Below are 16,959 nucleotides of genomic sequence, written 5' to 3'. Positions count from 1 at the left end.
AATCGCGACCACCACAAAGGCGGAGTCGGTGCCATTGCTGACAGCGGCGAATTCTTTCAATGAAAAACATGGCGCCGAACGGCAAGAAGCTTAATAGCGAACGTTGAAGCAGCTAGGCCTAGCGTTTGCTGCGGTAGTGACTACGGCTGCCAGCGGATCTGCGTGCGAGAGCTCCGTTTCGATGCAGCGAGGTAATCAAAACAGCGGCGGTGGTGGCTTTGGTTAATGCCGTTTCGGGCCTGCGGTCAGGGAAAAATGTACGGCAAATGGGACGGCGAAGGGTTCTTGCCTCTGAAATATCAGACGTTCTTATACACCGACCGCGAAGCCGTGGGAATGATCGGGCATCCGGAAAGTCGGTCGTTGACTGTGTGTACACTGGCAACTCCTCCATGAGATGACACGGCGTCAAAGACGATGCGTCACGATCCCTAGCTCTCTGTTAGTCGAGCAAGCATTACCGCGACTTTCGTTCCATTTAATAAAATTACTGCTAATTTTCCCTGACAGAAGCATATATTCCCTGAGTACTTCCAGACTATTCAAAATCCTTGAGAATTCCCGGTTTTCCCGGTTGGTAGACACCCTGGAGAAGCAATACTGAGACGCATATCATTAACGTGCATTTCACACGCCAATGATAAAATTTAAGACTGCCGAAGCGGCCACTTAAGTCTATAGGCTTTTTTTCAGGGTCAAAAAAGCACACAAGGCATTTTGAAGCGAGGCGAACATACAGCAACATACTCATTCTCTAGGCATAAGCTATCCATACTTGTATAAATAATTGTTAATTGGCTACCTCCTTCTCTTTCAAGAATATAGCAAAATTTGTCCTGTGTATATATTTAAATATATTCCGCATGTGCAGAGTGTTTACAGTGTAAATTTAAAACAATGTTGACGTGAGACAATACGGATGAGGCAGCCGCAGCTGGTGCTTCTAATGCGTTTGTCCTCCTATTGTCAGGGTTCGCAGAAATAAAGCAAAAGTATGAATAAAACGCCATGTACGTCAGTGCCAACAATGATGTAGTAAACAATTATCCACAATAAAATTTTAAGCGAAATGATCGAGGCAACTCAAAAGAAACCTCAAATGACGTAGGTGAAAAAGCGCTATCATAGTAATGACACGTGTATGTGCGAGGGGAGGAAGGGGGGTAGGCTTTAGCATCGCAGGTGGGAGGAGCTCAGCCCCCGCCCCCGGAAAACTCCGGAGGGGGCTCAGCCCCAGAGCCCCCTATAGTCGGTGCCTATCAATGCAAGGTTATCTCTTTCCACTGCAATCGTACCAATTCTAACTTCTTATATATCATAGATAGCACACTAGTGTCTCAGGCATCAGCAAACAATTATTTAGGTACTCATCCCACACATTATCTTTCATGGGCCATGCATATCAACGCCATTTGTGCCAAAGCTTCCAGGACACCAGAGTATCTGCGCCGAAACCTGCTGAATTCCCCTGCCAATGTGAGAAAACTGGCCCATTTAACACTTGTGTGGCCGCAGTTAGAATATGCAGCCCCCACAAGGTCCCCATAATAAAGCTACTTAATAAACCTGCTAGAATCTGTACAAAATAGAGCCGCTCGCTTCATTACACATCACTACAGTCCCAATCCGAGCATAATACAGATCAAACTTGTGGGAATGCGTGACTCTCACGCGTCCCCTGATATGTTGTTTTCCCGCATAGCTCCTGTTTTCTGTAATCCGGCTTCGCCGCGTGGTCTGGTGCCCACGGCAGTCGGTGTGGTTGAAGCGCATTGCGAGAGATGGCGCGAGTGTGGCTCTGCTAACGCCACGTAACAGCGGGGTTACTTGGGCGTGAAAAGGAGAAGGGGCTTGCTCTTTCGCTCGGGTTTGGCAAGCGGCGCGGACGTTCTGCGCGTGCGCCAATCCATGCTTCTGCGAGACCATGTCGTGAGGCCTACTTCAGAATGGACGAACACGATTGCTCGAACGCGCCACCGTTCGCGTGACCGTACGCGCTAACGACCAGGCGTTGGTGTCCAGCATGGGGCGAACATATTCGCTCGTTATCCGGTCGCGGTGAGTCAGACTTCCGCAATTTGTCGCATGCCCATCGGCATGTTTTGTGGATAGCAACTCAGCTAGCAGGCATTCATCTATGAAAGGTACAATAAATGCCCTTGCGATTGTTTGCGCTACTGTGTTGTCGTTCCTTTGTTCCAAGAGCACGGGTGAGAACTCCACAAACTTGATATTTCTCTTGAACTATATTACATATTCGTCGTTCAATCACGCTTTAATACTTATTTCATAAATATAATCACAGTACCAGGCCATCTCCTTTACCTCTCAAAGTGCCCTCTCGCATTTCACAAGACTTCAATTCACCAGACCTTCTACGTGCTATCGTCCTTGGAATGATCTTCCCGATATTACTGCATTCCTATACAACCATCAATCATTCCATGTTAAGCTGCACAAATACTTTCAAGTGACATCGTGACGTTAATAATTCTTGTGTATAATATTTTCTTTTGTAAACCCCAGCTTCTTTCTTCCTTTGTGTAGTCCTGTATCTGACATTTGCGCTGCATTTATATACTTCATTATTATTTTGTGTACCTTGCACTTATGTCTGTTGCTACTTTTAAGTCCTAGCCCTGTACAATACTTTCCCCTTTTTCTCCTTCCCCTGTATACTTTGCATTTACTTATAATATTCTTGTTCATCCCCCTTACTCAATGCTTTCGCCCTGTAAGGTAAATTAAGGGGGGATATGGGTTTTAAAAACTGGAAATCACGAAAAAAAAAAAAAGGTTTTTGGGGACTACGTGTTCCGGCTTCTGTAATGCCTAATCTACACCGTATCAAAACAATTTGCCCGAAAACGCACCCCAAGTGCCCCCCCCCCCCAAATTTTTTTTGTGAGCACAGCTGGCAAGAAACGACCCCAAAATCGCGCAGAAACACCAGAGTTCACGGAGCTATTTCTCATCTTCCCCCCCGCTGAGCGCCGCCATCTTGGTTTGTTCGAAAGCTCAATGTTCCGCCTTTGAGTCCCCCACATCCTCGTCGACAATGGCCACATAGAAAAAGTGCAAACGTAAAACAATCAAGGGTCGGTCTGACTAATGCCCTTCCATCTACGCATCAACGCCGCTTTTGCTAAGTAGTGCCAACCTTTGTTGTGCGCCGCTGCTCCCTCATTCATCGCTCATACCAGTTCCGCTTCCATAGTTTGCACTTCCGGGGTTTCAGTTTCCGGTCGTTCCGGTTCCTGAATTTTCGCTTGTTGTGTACGGTCACACCTCTATGCAGAAGTACCGTCGCTTCTGACTAGATGAGAAGCTGGGACTACACAAGTTCCGCTTGACACCAGAAGCTGGAGGGCTGAGCGAGGAAGGAGTGTGGAGGAGGAGAGTAGGTTGGCGGTACTTAACCTGATCGGGGGAAATGTGCATGGAGGGGCTTTAGGTCTGACAAAGCTCGCGATGCACATGGCCCTGCTATTGGATAGCTATGTGTGCCAGTGCGCTGAGAGGCACCTTTTGTTTGGCTGTTACTATGGCAACTAGGCCTAGGAGATGAGCTCGTCTGCTAGGCCTGGCAGTGGGTCACTTAGAAAACAGCTGATACACCGTTTCTTTGTTCATTTCATTGCAAACGTAAGCGGCAAATCGACCCTCTCTAAAAAAAAAAAACTGAAACTTGTGGGGATGCGCGACTCTCGCGCGTCCCCTGATATGTTTTTCCCGCATGGCGCGTCTCCTGTAATCCGGCTTCGCCGCGTGGCCTGCGTGATGCCCGCGGCGGTCGATGTGGTTGGGGCGCAGTGCGAGAGATGGCGCGAGTGTTGCGCTGCTAACGCCACCTCACGGCAGGGTTACTCGAGGGCGCAGGGGAGAACAGGCTGGCTCTTTGCCGGCAGATCGGCGAACAGCGTGGACGTCCCGCGCGCGCGCCGACCCATGCTTCTGCGAGACCGCTTAGAACGACAGAAAGCTGAGCTAGTTGGTAAGGATTCATTATGCAAAATAGAAGTGAGGCGTGCAGACAGGACACGCCTCACTCACGTGTCTGCACACCTCACTTCTATTTTGCATAATGCGAGACCGCCTCGCGTGGCTGCCTTCGAACGCGCCACGGTTCGCGTGACAGTACGCGCGAACGACCAGGCGTTGGGATCCAGCATGGGGCGAACATATTCGCTCGCTATCCGGTCGCGGTGAGTCGGACTTCTAGATTTGTCGCGCGCCCATCGGCATGTTTTGTGGATAGCAACTCGGCTAGCAGGCATTGATCTATGAAAGGTGCAATAAATGCCCTTGTGACTGTTTGCACTACTGTGTTGTCGTTCCTTTGTCCCAAGAGCATGGAGGAGAACCCCACAAACTGAACATGCATTCGCTAAAAGCAAAGTACAAGCGGTCTCTACTTCCTACGGCAAGAAAGGGGAGGCAGTTATCCCAAGTTTCGGACAAACCGACAAGATCGCACCGGAGATAAGTCACTGCGTCGTGCAATCTCATACCGCATAGGCAATAACGTAGCAGCGAAGCTAACCATTGCATTCTGTCCCCGTGTGTAGATTTACTTTGTAGACCGCAGACGATGTGCCAATGCCTATTCCCGTGCCTCTCGCGTGTACTGTATTATTTGTGTTCATGTATTCCAGATTCTGTTACGAGCACCTAATGTCTACATAAGTGGAAGAATTTTGAGTTTTTAATAATATCGTAACTATTATTTCCTGTTTTTGAAGCTTGAAATTTATATTTTCCCAGTTTTTTTTAAGTTGTTTTTTTCTCAAGTATAGCATTTTTAAAGTCTCAAATTTTGGGATCAGAACTGCGTCCCTTTTACTCATTCAATTCTCGTCATTCTTTTTTTCCTGAATGCAGGAGATTCAGAGAGTGCACAACTATGACAAAGTGTCTTAGGACACTTAGCTTTTTTGAAATCCTGTAGAAACTACCAACAAGAATTCACATGCTTAAAGCTGCAACTTTAGAATTTCATGACTTTGGCTAAGTACAGATACAAACTTCCAAGTGTTAATTTGCAGATTTGAACATCCAGGAACATACCTGCTTCATTTTAGCTATGTTGTTGCAGTGCGTTTTCTGCAAATCACATCCCAAATTTTTAACCAAAGAAGAATTCTAACTACTTTCTTTATTGACCTCAGAAAAAAATCTAATTCAAATATTTATAAGCAACACACAAGATTGGATGTGTTCTGAGAGTTTCATGTGTCTAGAGCGAGTATCAAAAATGGTTGTCTTAGATGCCATGTCCCCTGATATTTTTAATGCTGTTTGTTTTTTGTACTTTTCTCAAAACACAAATTTTGGGCTCCATGTAATATTCAGGACTCGATATTTCAATACCAAAAACAGATAAAACGTTTTTTTTTTTTTTTTTTGCAGAACGGAGCCTAATGTATACTCTATGAAGTATAGCAAGCAATGTTTTTTGTTTCCACTTTGGAAATTAATTATTTTGCAACAATTTCTGCCATATGGTTGCCATATTTTGTGGGCTCGTATTCAATGGGCCGTAGAATATCTATTAAGGTTCATATATAAAATGTGCTTGATATCTTTCATTCCTTAGTCTTTACGCTATCTAAACATGCCTTACAATTAATTTTTTATTGTGACATTTATTTTCCATTGTGGCCTTAAGCAATGGAAGTGAAATGTTGATTATCATAGAAAGTAATTGACACACAACTAATTACATATTTGAAATCAGCATAAAAATCATAATAAGACTGCAAAGTTTCATTAATAATGACGAAAAAGAGGATGAATATTAATTCAGTAGCAGTGTCCCCCTTTAAAAAAATAAATAAATAAATAGATCAACCGTGCTGCATACTCTCGCTGTGACCTGCCGATCAGGGCAATTTTTGCCAGCCTGCAATGAGTGTGAACCAGCACAAGCATTAGGCACTGCACAGGAGCTAGCAATTTCCAAAGGAGAACAGATAGTTGGGCTAGTTAGTTGAAATGCATAAAGAAAAAGTTTGCGCTGAGACACAAGGACAATGCTGAGAAAAGACAGGGATGAGCGCTAACTCACAACTGAAGTTTATGCCAAATGCATATACGAATAAATAAGGAAAACCGAAACAACAAAACAAGGCTATCATTTTGAACATCACATGTTGCCTCGTATACGTGATTGAGTTGGTCAAGAACCGAAACTCCCTATCAGAGAAGCGGATGGAAGTCTGACAAATGCACTTATCTCTGCTGATACACATATGAAAGGCTTCCATAAACTCTTGCACGAGGTTATCCTTGTGCCTGAATAGGATTGCTGTTTTGTTGAAGAGCGGTTTGCACTGGATCTTTTTCTTATCGTTCTTGCCAAACGTGCGGGAATGTTTTGGGAAGTTATCAAGGGAATCTGCCCCAAGTAATCTTTGGTGTTCTCCTACTCTCTCACCTGCGAACAGATCGCTGCCAACTTTCGAGGGGCGGAAAACACTATCGGAATGTTACAACGCCCTGCTACAATCTCAAGGCCATGTGCCAATTTGTGCATGTATGGGATAACGGCAACATTTTGACGGTCTGTTTCCTGCAGTCTGGGTCGCAACCCTGCCTTGATTCACCTTGCCAGTCTCCCACAAGCTTCCACAGTTACATGCATAGGGTACCCACTCTTTTTCAGCCTTTCCAACTGGGACGCAACACTTTTAATGATTGCATGTGGGCAAGACTTCGAGATGGCTGCTTTAAGATAGGAAGTGACTATCCCATTGTTTATGATTTTGGAGTGGCCAGATGAGTAATCTAGCAAGGCTTCTTTTTGCCCTAGGAAGGTGCGCCTAACATACATGTTTGGGGCAAAAATGCAAAGACAGGTCTAGGAATTGGAGCTTTCCGTCTCTAGGTATTTCTACCGTAAAATTAAGACCAGGGCCGCACTCTGTAAAAAGTTTGAGCACTTTGACGACGGTATGTTGATCGTTAGGTTCCAAAGACAACACTAAATAGTCCTCTACATACCAACATACTTTTGAAATGAGACCACCTGATTTCTGTTGTATGGCTCTATCTACCTCAGCCAGAAAAATGTTGCTAAGGATGGAGGCTACGCGTGACTTGATAGAAGCACCAGTTCGCTGTACGAAAAATTTTCCATTCCAACCAATGACTGTAGTTGTGAGTTAGCGCTCGTCCCTCTCTTTTCTCGGCATTCTCCTTGTGTCTCCGCGCAAACTTTTTCAGTATGAATTTCCAAAAGGCCCGTCATATAAGAGGATGCACATGCACTGTCCCAAATTCGCTCTACTCGCTCTAGCACTGCCTGCAAGATGAGGGCACAATTCTCATCAATTATCCACTGGGACTTCCAAAGAGGATGAGTGACAGATGGGCCATCACTCTGTTCTGTCACAAGAGGAAAAGGGCAGAACAATAGGCAAACATGCCTGCAAACATGTCCGAGGCTTGCCACAATCCTCAGATGCGCATAAGCAGCTTCAAATGAGAAAAACAAGACCCATTTTATGATTAAGTAACATCCTAACATCCCTAAAAACTGTGCATAAGTAAAACAATACTAAAGGAGCAACAATCTTACCACTGCTGGCATCTAAAACTAAGTCTTCTGATCCTTGGCCTGACAGGTAAAAGTGGAGTTGAGCATGGTTGACATCATCTGCATCAGTGGCCTCAACCGTCAGGATGGCAGTGCCCACTGCAATGCTCTCCGACACAAGCTCCGTGTACTTGGACTGCACAACAAGCCCAGTCACATAATCAATCCCACACTGCAAATGAAAGCAGAACACTGTCAATGTTAACAAGACATCTAAACTAAAACTGTTGCACCTGCTCATTTTACATGCAAACTTCAAAAGCTTTGACAAGATGCCTCATAAGCTCTTATAGGAAAAACTATCTAAGCTTGGAATCTGCAATAGCTTATACAGGTGGATTGAGTAGTTCCTATCCAGATGCACACTTCTATAGACAACCACTGCTCACCTCTTGCTGACGTGACTTTGGTGTCCCAAGAGCACTTATCTGTCCCCTTTATTACTTCTAATCTATGTGAACTCTTTACCTACGAGCGTACATTGTAAACTAAGTCTTTTTGCAGATGACTGCATAGTTTACAACACTGTTAACTCCACTGACAATGTCCCTTGACTGCCGTGCAATTTCGATAACATCTCGCCACGGTGCGAAAAATAACATGCCTCCCAACTTATCAAAATGAAAATAAATGTATTGTATCCCTAAGCACAATCCCCTGCCCTCTACTTATAGCATCCCTTCTGCCAACATCAGTGCCATTTTGTCTTTCAAGTACCTCAGTCTTCATATTGTCACGTAGTAGTGACGGCAAATGACACAGTAGAAATACTGTGAATGACGAAACTAGCTTTTATTGGGCGAACCTTTGTCCACAAAAACAGGCTACACTTAAAGCGCAACGATAGCGGCGAACACAGTCGGCAATCGGCAAAATCTGATCAGCGGGTCAAGCGCGTCAGCTTTTATGCGTGAGCCATCGAAGGTTCCAGAGTAATCGCTGGCACTTGTGTGTCTTCCAGAAAGTCCTACACAATTAGCATCGCACATGCAGTCAGATTACACAAGCTTTGGTGACAACAGATAGCAGCAAGAACCGTCGATAAGATTTGACAAACTTCCGATAAATGCGGGCGCATCCTGCGCTGAGCGATATATCTTTTAGCTATATAAAGGAAGGATAGTAGCTTTATCGGGCATATAAACTTGTAAAACATAGGCATACTAACTAAATTAACAAGCATGGTGTCATGCATGTTGTGGGCCCACTGTACGTCTCCACGCACGGCGTCGCCAAGTGGCCCCCGAGAAGTGGAGCCTCACGACGCAGCACGACGACGCACGGCGATAGACCCACCGCAGGTTCGAGCACCGAGCCGAAAGGCCTGGCCGGCTCTAGCCGTACGCATGGGCGCTCTCCCAGGAACACAAGGCGTCCAGGATAGTTAAGGCGTTTATTGATCACAAATGGCCAACACGTACCAGACTGCACCCAAACACACGGAGTACACTCGGCGCCCGCGGTTTCCGATGGCGACAAAGGCGGGTTACACGCCGCGTTGAACAATGGTTTGCGCACGCGGGCCGAAATGCGTTTGCAAACGCTACCTAGCGCTTCCCGTCACCGACAATGGTCTGCGACGGTTCGGACACGCAAAATGTGACGCACTGAGCACCTGCGACTACCGCAAGGGCGGAACGCAGAGCCACTCAGCAAGCCACACTTACGCAAGCTGACAAAGCATGTGAACGTCCCCAGGCCGGGGCGTTGGGGACACAAATAGCTGGTCGCTCACGTACCTTGCAGCTTGCCTCTCATGACCGGCGCTAGTCCCTGTCGCAGCACGACTCCCCCGTGCACGGCGATCGTCCCAAGTTAGGGCCTCTTCCCTACGTCACACCCCACGAACCAATCGCAGGGCCGCGTAGCATGACGTCGCGGGACGTGGCCGTGGCGCCCGGGGAAAACGGCGCGCGGTCGAGGGACAGGCATTTGGGAGGGGTTTTCCTCGCAATGGTGAATAAGTCCGGAACCTTAGACACAGCAATGACTGCACCCCGGTAGACCGAAGGAACTCCCACAATGTGCAAGCAAACATATATACATCTCAGTCGATGACTGTGGAAACTCTCTGTCAAAACGCTGGCATGAGGAAACGCAGCAGCGAGTGAAGTGACATTTGTGCTGTCTATTGCTAAAACGAAAAGTGAGTACCGAGAACATACAGTATGCACAGAGCTACGAGCCGTTGACACACTTGGACTCTGCCCTTAATGCACGTCGTTCTCAAGATATGGCCGTGTGAATGCGTGCAGCCGCCACATGCACAGTTGTAGCTGGATTAGAACGCCGATGCCCCCCGCTTCCCGTGCCTCACAATATTGGGTGCTTTGCATGTGATGGAAGACAGCATGCTTCCTCCCCTCTCCGTCTCTTTCCCACGGGTGAGATTGAGCTGCGATCGCGGGCTTCCTTCGCATGCTTTCACTTGCACATACAGCGCAGAGTGCACGGCAACAGTGTTATTGCCCTTCGAATTTAAACGAAAACAGGCGCTTGACATTGAGAGGTTTTTTCTAAGCTTTTTCTCTTTCTGTTGGGTTCTTTGTTTTCTCTGTCACGGTCTGCCATTAGCTGCCACCGGTTACGATTTGGCCATGTTTTGTGTTTAAATAAGATTTAGATTTGGATGTGTTGTTTAAACTTGTCTTTGTATCAAATCCCAGCTTAATAAATATTTTTTGTCTCGAGTCTCCCTTGCTGTGTGCGCAGTCTCGCCTTCCACTACAGCTGGGATTGGCGGGGTGGGCGCACGCAGCGACACATTGGCACACAGAGTGAGCCCCAGCAAGTGCAGACGTATGCATGGTAGCTTGGAGTGCTCGAACCCGTGGTTGTCCTCCGGCAAGTGCAATATCAGAGCATGCGCGCCTTGAGCTTAGCATGAGACCACAAACTCCATGCTGTTTCCTCACTGCGAAGCTACAGAAGTCAATGCACTAGCATAAGCAATGGCAGCGCATGCCAACAGGTGAAATGCTACACACCATGGCCATTTTGAGACGAGTGTGTTTAAACACTGCAAACTGTCTCACTGCATATTATTCAAATGTGCGATGTTGCAAATATTCAAGTTAGTGCTTTTTTGATCTCCTTGCCTTCGTTTGTAAGCTAATGCTCATAGCAAAAAGAGGTCAAATTTTATGCGCAGATTCCCTCTATATGTAGCAAACCTCTTGACAAAATAGCACAGTTGAAATGGCATAATCATCAATATGCAAATGGTCAGCTTGCAATAAAGCTTTTCTGGTGATTTACATGTGAAGAAACACAAGGATTGTGTTCACAAGATAAGAATGGCTTGTGACCTAGGTAGCAAGATCCAGCTTGCACTAGGAAATCTGCATAGCACATTACTGTCTCCCCTGTGCCAGCCAGTCTCTTTAGCATCAGCTGCACTTTAACACAGGCTGCATTTTGTGCTGCAGACACCGCATTCAAGCACAGCGAGTGGATTAGTTGTCACCATGCTGCATTATCTATGTTCTAGTGGCCATTTATGTACATTTGTGTGTAATTCAAGCTTGTGTGCAGATGGAAACACCAAATTGAATTCCTGGAGCAAAACCTAAAATGCAGTGACACACATTGGGCAAAATATCTAACAAACATATAGCTATAACAGAAGGTTCCACAGATATTACCATACTGAAGTGCCCAATTGAGCAAAAGCCCTAAAGCAAAAGACTTCTGTGCTGACAGCATCATGAAAGGATACGAAAATTTTTTCCTCAGATTCCTCTTTTCAGACACCACCATTGTCCAAACTTTTCCCAATCTTCGCCATGTCCAAAATAGTCAGCAGTTGGGCAAGCCATTTTCGTCCTTTATCATTTCTTAATTTTCAATAGCAGTTGGGGGTTTTCTGCCATAAGTTACCATCCTCGCTGTGAGAAGCTTGTGTGTTCTAATCATGTCCGAGTCACCGACTATATCACCAATGCAATCCAGTTGGAGGTCGTAAGTAGACTGAACATTTATAACCTACGTAGAGTTGCTCTGCAGCATAAATGTGTCACCACAAATCAATTCTTGCTGCCTCAGCTACGGCTAGTCATATGAATTTCAGGAGGTACAAATATTTTGTGCAACCATGTTAAATACTTAGCACCAAGATTCTACTGCATAAATGAGAATGCAAAAAGCATGACAACTTTCACAGGGCCTTGCACAAGCTCTTGTAACACCTTTTTCTGATTCAGTTCTTAACTTCTGGCGATGCCTTCTGTAAAAGGAAGTATCCAACTACATCATTGAAAGCAAAGATCGTTGAGCAGAAGGGCGTATACAGCACATTTGTAGGTGTGATGATAGAAAATGGGAAGGGGATTGCACACAACTGGCCGAGCATTGCATCATTATCAGTCTAGTTTTATGTCCCTGCAGGATGAAGGCGTCTCCCTACGATCTGATTTCCCATGGCTTGCGCTATAGCCAATTCCAAGTTATGCCTTATGCCTGCAAGTTACCCCCCTTTATCACCCCACTAAGTTTTCTGCGGTCATGAACTGCGCTTCCCTTCCCTTGGCATACATTCTGTAACTCTAATGGTCCACTGATTATCTGCCATACGCATTACATGGCTTTCCCAGCTCCATATGTCTATCTTAATATCAACTAGAATATCAGCTATGTCCCTTTGCTCTCTGATCCACACTGCTTCCTGCCTGTCTCTTAACATTACAACTAACATTTTTCGTTCCACTGCTCATTGCGCAATCCTTAGCTTCTTCTCAAGCTTCTGCCCATACGTCAGCACCCATAGAATGCAAGGATTGCACACTTTTCAACGATAGCAGTAAGCTGAAGTCATGATCTGGTAATGCCTGCCATATGCACTTTGATCCATTTTTATTCCACTGCACATTTATTTTTCATGATCAGTGTCGTCTGTAAGCAATTGACATAGATAAACATACCTCCAGGGTATTTAACATAAAGGTAAATTTATCTTTTGCATAATAATCTTCAACCCTGCTCTTACACTTTCTAGGCTAAGGTCCTCAATCTGTCGTTGCATTTTATCCCCTGTATTGTTGAACAGGACAATGCCATCTGACAACCATAGGTAGCAGAGATATTCACCGATCATCCTCACTTTTGCATATGCTCAAGCACTGCATATGCTGCTCCAAGTGAACGCATTTGCATCAATGAAAGCTGCGAGACACGCTTTCCAGTGCAACAAGGTCACCCCCGAAGAGAGTACAATTGCAAATCAGTTGCTGTTGCATACCTACCAATCTGTGAACTTTAAAATTCGTAAAGATCCCACAAGAACAACAAAGAAGTGGGGGCGAAGGTGTAAAACACCAACTTACCTTCCGTAGGGCGTACACTAGGGGTACGCGAATACTTGAATATTCGATTTTGAATCGAACAGTGAATGTTAAAATAATTCAATTTGTGAACTGAATATCTAGTATTTAATTTTTCGAACATTCAGTTTTTTTAATATTCAGTGAAAGAACCAGCTGTGGTTGGTGCCTTGACATGCACAGCGCTCCCATGGCGTGCAATCTCTAAGTAGAAGGTGCGACCAGGTTGACAAGACTGATGAAAACTATTAATGCGACACAGACAGAGGGAACAACAAAAGCAGCGTGTATGGAAAGCACGAAAGTATGTGCAAAGATCAGGCCAATTAGCCACCGGATTTATGGCATGCAGACTGTACCAGATATGTGTGTTCAGTGATCATGTATGCAGATTCGCATAATTCAGAGCTTTTTGCCCAGCACGCTTAATCATACAGATGAACTTGGCATGCATGCTCATGGTTATTCTTGGCTGCTGGTGCCCCAAAGAACCAAAAGCCAAACTCACCTTCAACGATCGATCATCAAGCTAATATGTACGTGTGACCTCGCGAATGATCACTGATGGGCCACCCGTAGGAACATAGTAGCAACAAGCTTTCCACAATTACTTGCGGCGAGTTATCATATCAACTGGTGGCAAATTTTTGTCCCGGTCACACTATCCGATTCGTTAGGTCTTATCAGAGCTGCATTGTCATGTGTCGGCGACTAAAGCTGCGGTTTCATACCAAATAAGCGCAGATCTATTGAAGTGTATAAATTAATTGTAGATGGCTGGATTAAACAGGGAATTAACTGGGTTTATTTGATCACGGGGTGTGCAGTTAGAGTTTGTGTGTTCATTCTACCGCTGTTCCATTGGTTCTTTTAGTATGCCACATCTATAGGCAGCAGTCGCATGACTCTCAGAACGCCGACAACCACCAATGAAAACAAGTCTACGAGAGGACCGTTGATCACGGCTGCCATCTTTGCAAAACTCTGCATGGTGACCCCTCATTTCTGAACGCTGTTCATAGATGCACGTCAGTCTCTTTTTGTAGCTTCAAGCAAAATGTCCCAACACTAGTTCTGGATTTATATGGCAGGCTCAAAAATGTCATATACAGTGGAACCCCGATTATACTACCTTTTCGGGACCGCGAAAAAGCGTCACTCGGCGATAAGCTGAATATTAGCGAGGAAGCGGAAAAGCGACATTGAGCCACAAAAGCCAGCATTGCCCGGGACCTTCACTTAAGACGATCCTGACAAACAAAGTGGTGATATTGCAGAATGCCAACAAGTTCGGGCTCAAGCGGAAAGCGGCAAAAGAAGGACAGCATGAGAAGTTAGAAAAGGTTCTCGTCAAGTGGCTGCATCAAGCACGGAGCGCTGCAATCAACGTTGACAACGCCATTCTGAAAGAAAAGGTGGACCTTGTGGCATTGCGTCTGGGCATTGACGACTTTCAGGCATCGAACGGGTGGCTGGATCGCTTTAAAAAACAAAACAGGATTGTGTACAGCCGCTCCTGCAGAGAAAGCACTTCCGTGGATGTTTCGACGGTGAACGAGTGGATGGAGTCGCTGCCGGAGATGATTGCTGCATACAAGCCCTGCAACGTTTTCAACACCGATGAGAGCGGTATTTTTTACCATGTGCTGCCTGAGCAAACTGTTACATTTAAGTGTGACAGCTGTGATGGCGGCAAGCATAGTAAAGAGCGTGTGACGGCACTGTTTTATGCTAGTGAGGACGGTTCCAAGAGGCTGCCAGTGCTCTTTGTTGGAAAGTGCCTGGGAAAGTGCCTGGGCCTACCATGTTCGCTGAGGTGCTACGGCACATAGACGCCATCCGGAACTTCATCTGTTCATGCGACGCCGCAGAGGAGCTCCTTTTGGACGTTTCCCAACTCGAGCGAAGCTCTTGGTTCACAGATCAAACAAGGTCCAAAAGAAGCTTACCGACTTTTTTTAAAGTTCATGCCGCCTGGCGGGAATCGCGGCAGTGGGCAGTGGAGTGCCGTAAAGGTTCGTTTGAATAAAGCATGATTGGTACCTGTATTGCAGCATTAATTCTTATTGCATTTACTTTTTTGATAATTTGGGTTTCCAAGCCCTGCAGAGTATGTTAGTAGTTGACATTGAAGTTTCTCGTAAATCCGTCGTGCGAAATAAGTAGTATTTTCATAGGCATAATTTATGTGCGGATTTTACGATGCCCGCATTTTACGACGCACAGAACTGTCCGCTGTCGGGACATCGTGTGTCGCGTTGCTCCACACAACTCAAAACCTCCACTGAAAGCTGGTCGCTAGGATTACGACGAAGAATACGTGCGATAAACCTAGGCCTCTCTGCGCTACCCTGTCGGCGATCTGCTGCTGGGAAACTGAAAGGAAAGAAACGCTTCCCCAACGCGACGATGGGTGACGCTGCCGAGAAGAGAGGGAGAAAGTGATAGTGGAGAAGAAAAGGCGCTATTTCAGCACAGCGGGCGTTGCGGGCAGCGGCTAGTGGGGGGGAGAGAAACACTTCCACAACGCGACGAGAGGCGACGCCACCGAGAAAAGAGGGAGAAAGTGATTGTGGAGAATAAAAGGCACTATTTCAGCACAGCGAGCATCATGGGCGGCTGCTGGTAGGGAAGAGAAAAACGAACGATGAGACAATTCAGTGAAGAAAGCTGCGCCGGAGTGAACTGGTGCACTCCGCATGCGGAAAGACGGAGCGAAGAAAGAGACCCGCAGCACTTTTCTTTCCGCCGTTCCATCCCGCACTTCGCGAGGGTTGTCGTATAATGCAGGTCAGGCTAAATTTCAGGTGCAAAGGCCAGGGTTTTTAATGCATTGCTTGTATGGGGACTTCGCCGGGACTGCGCTAATCTGCCGTAAAACCTGGGTCGTCGCAAAACCAGGGGTCGTATAACCGGGGTTCCACTGTAATTAGTGCGCTGACCCCCGGCTGCAGATGCATTTACATGGACGCGGAAAGGGGAAGGGGGGGAATCACATCACATGAACTTGCCTTAGGGCTCCTGATTTGAGAACCTACGACAGGCAAAAACAACACCAAAAGCAGCTGACCACAGTCGACCCTTGCATCGTCGATAACTGTGCAGTGCGTTGTCGAGTCATGTGACACACAATGCCTGCTTTCGTTTGCCATGCAGATTAGCTTTAACGAGCTGACAATAACCCACAGAAACGACTTGCCCATAAAGATGGAAAAACCCTTTTCATTTCTGGAAATAAATTGAAAAGCAAAACTTCCTAAGCTATACCAGATTGCCATTAAGCCCAGTGTGACTGAAGATCTTAGAATTCAGGAGAACATAACTTGTTTATTTCTCAGCTTCAGAGGGAGAAAATCACTTTATTCTATTCAACAGACAATCTATTGATAAAAAACATTTTCCAGACCTGCGTATACGAACTCAGCTGTTATCAGTGCTGACATACTAATTTGAGGTTTCCTTCAATTAATAAGAGCACACCATACTACACATCTTGATTCTAAGGTACCTAAAGGTTTGTTCGATTCAGAAAAAAGTGCACGGCACCTCAAACGAAAAAGTGCAGGGGGTGCCGAGCTGCACCCACTCGCTGCAAGGTTCAAGGGTGCAGTGCACCACGGCGGCACCTTGCCTTGCACCCCGTTCAATCGAGCATGGGGGTGCAGGGTGCACTGCTGCACCTCGGGGAATCGAGGGTTTAGGTGCAGTGCACCGTGAATAGGTGCAGAAGGTCGAGAGAGACTTGGCTGAATCGAATAGACCTTAAGTTACTGATAGCTAGCAGCCTTCTTGTTACGTAATGTGAGTAGTGCCCTGAGCATGATCAATACCGTGCTTTTTTGCAGCGCTGTTTTGTTTGCACAAAATTTCAAAGCATAAAGCTTTGCGTTAAGTTTTCTGATATCTGAAATTCGATTTCATATTCAGCTTCATTATTCCTGGTTCGGTTTTATATTCGATTTGAAATCTACTATTTGGTATTTGCACACCCCTAGTAAAATACACATTTTATTGACAATCATGTGTCATTAGATGCAGAACACA

At 45.9% G+C, this 16,959-nt stretch overlaps 1 protein-coding gene across 2 annotated transcripts in view; it reads right to left on the bottom strand.

Moving 5' to 3' along the window:
* LOC142578574 (fat-like cadherin-related tumor suppressor homolog) overlaps nucleotides 1-16,959 on the bottom strand; it is a 512,562-nt gene that overhangs the window by 216,332 nt on the left and 279,271 nt on the right. For both annotated transcript variants that reach the window (XR_012827230.1, XM_075687953.1), the window contains exon 21: nucleotides 7,580-7,733. Coding sequence is in view for 1 of the 2 variants with exons in the window: in XM_075687953.1 (XP_075544068.1) it covers nucleotides 7,580-7,733 (154 nt within the window). In the remaining variant the exon portion in view is untranslated. The remainder of the gene's footprint in view (nucleotides 1-7,579; nucleotides 7,734-16,959) is intronic.

Source organism: Dermacentor variabilis, chromosome 4 (genome assembly GCF_050947875.1).
Source record: "Dermacentor variabilis isolate Ectoservices chromosome 4, ASM5094787v1, whole genome shotgun sequence".
NCBI classification, from domain to species: domain Eukaryota; kingdom Metazoa; phylum Arthropoda; class Arachnida; order Ixodida; family Ixodidae; genus Dermacentor; species Dermacentor variabilis.
This window is presented reverse-complemented; position numbering and strand designations above follow the sequence as displayed.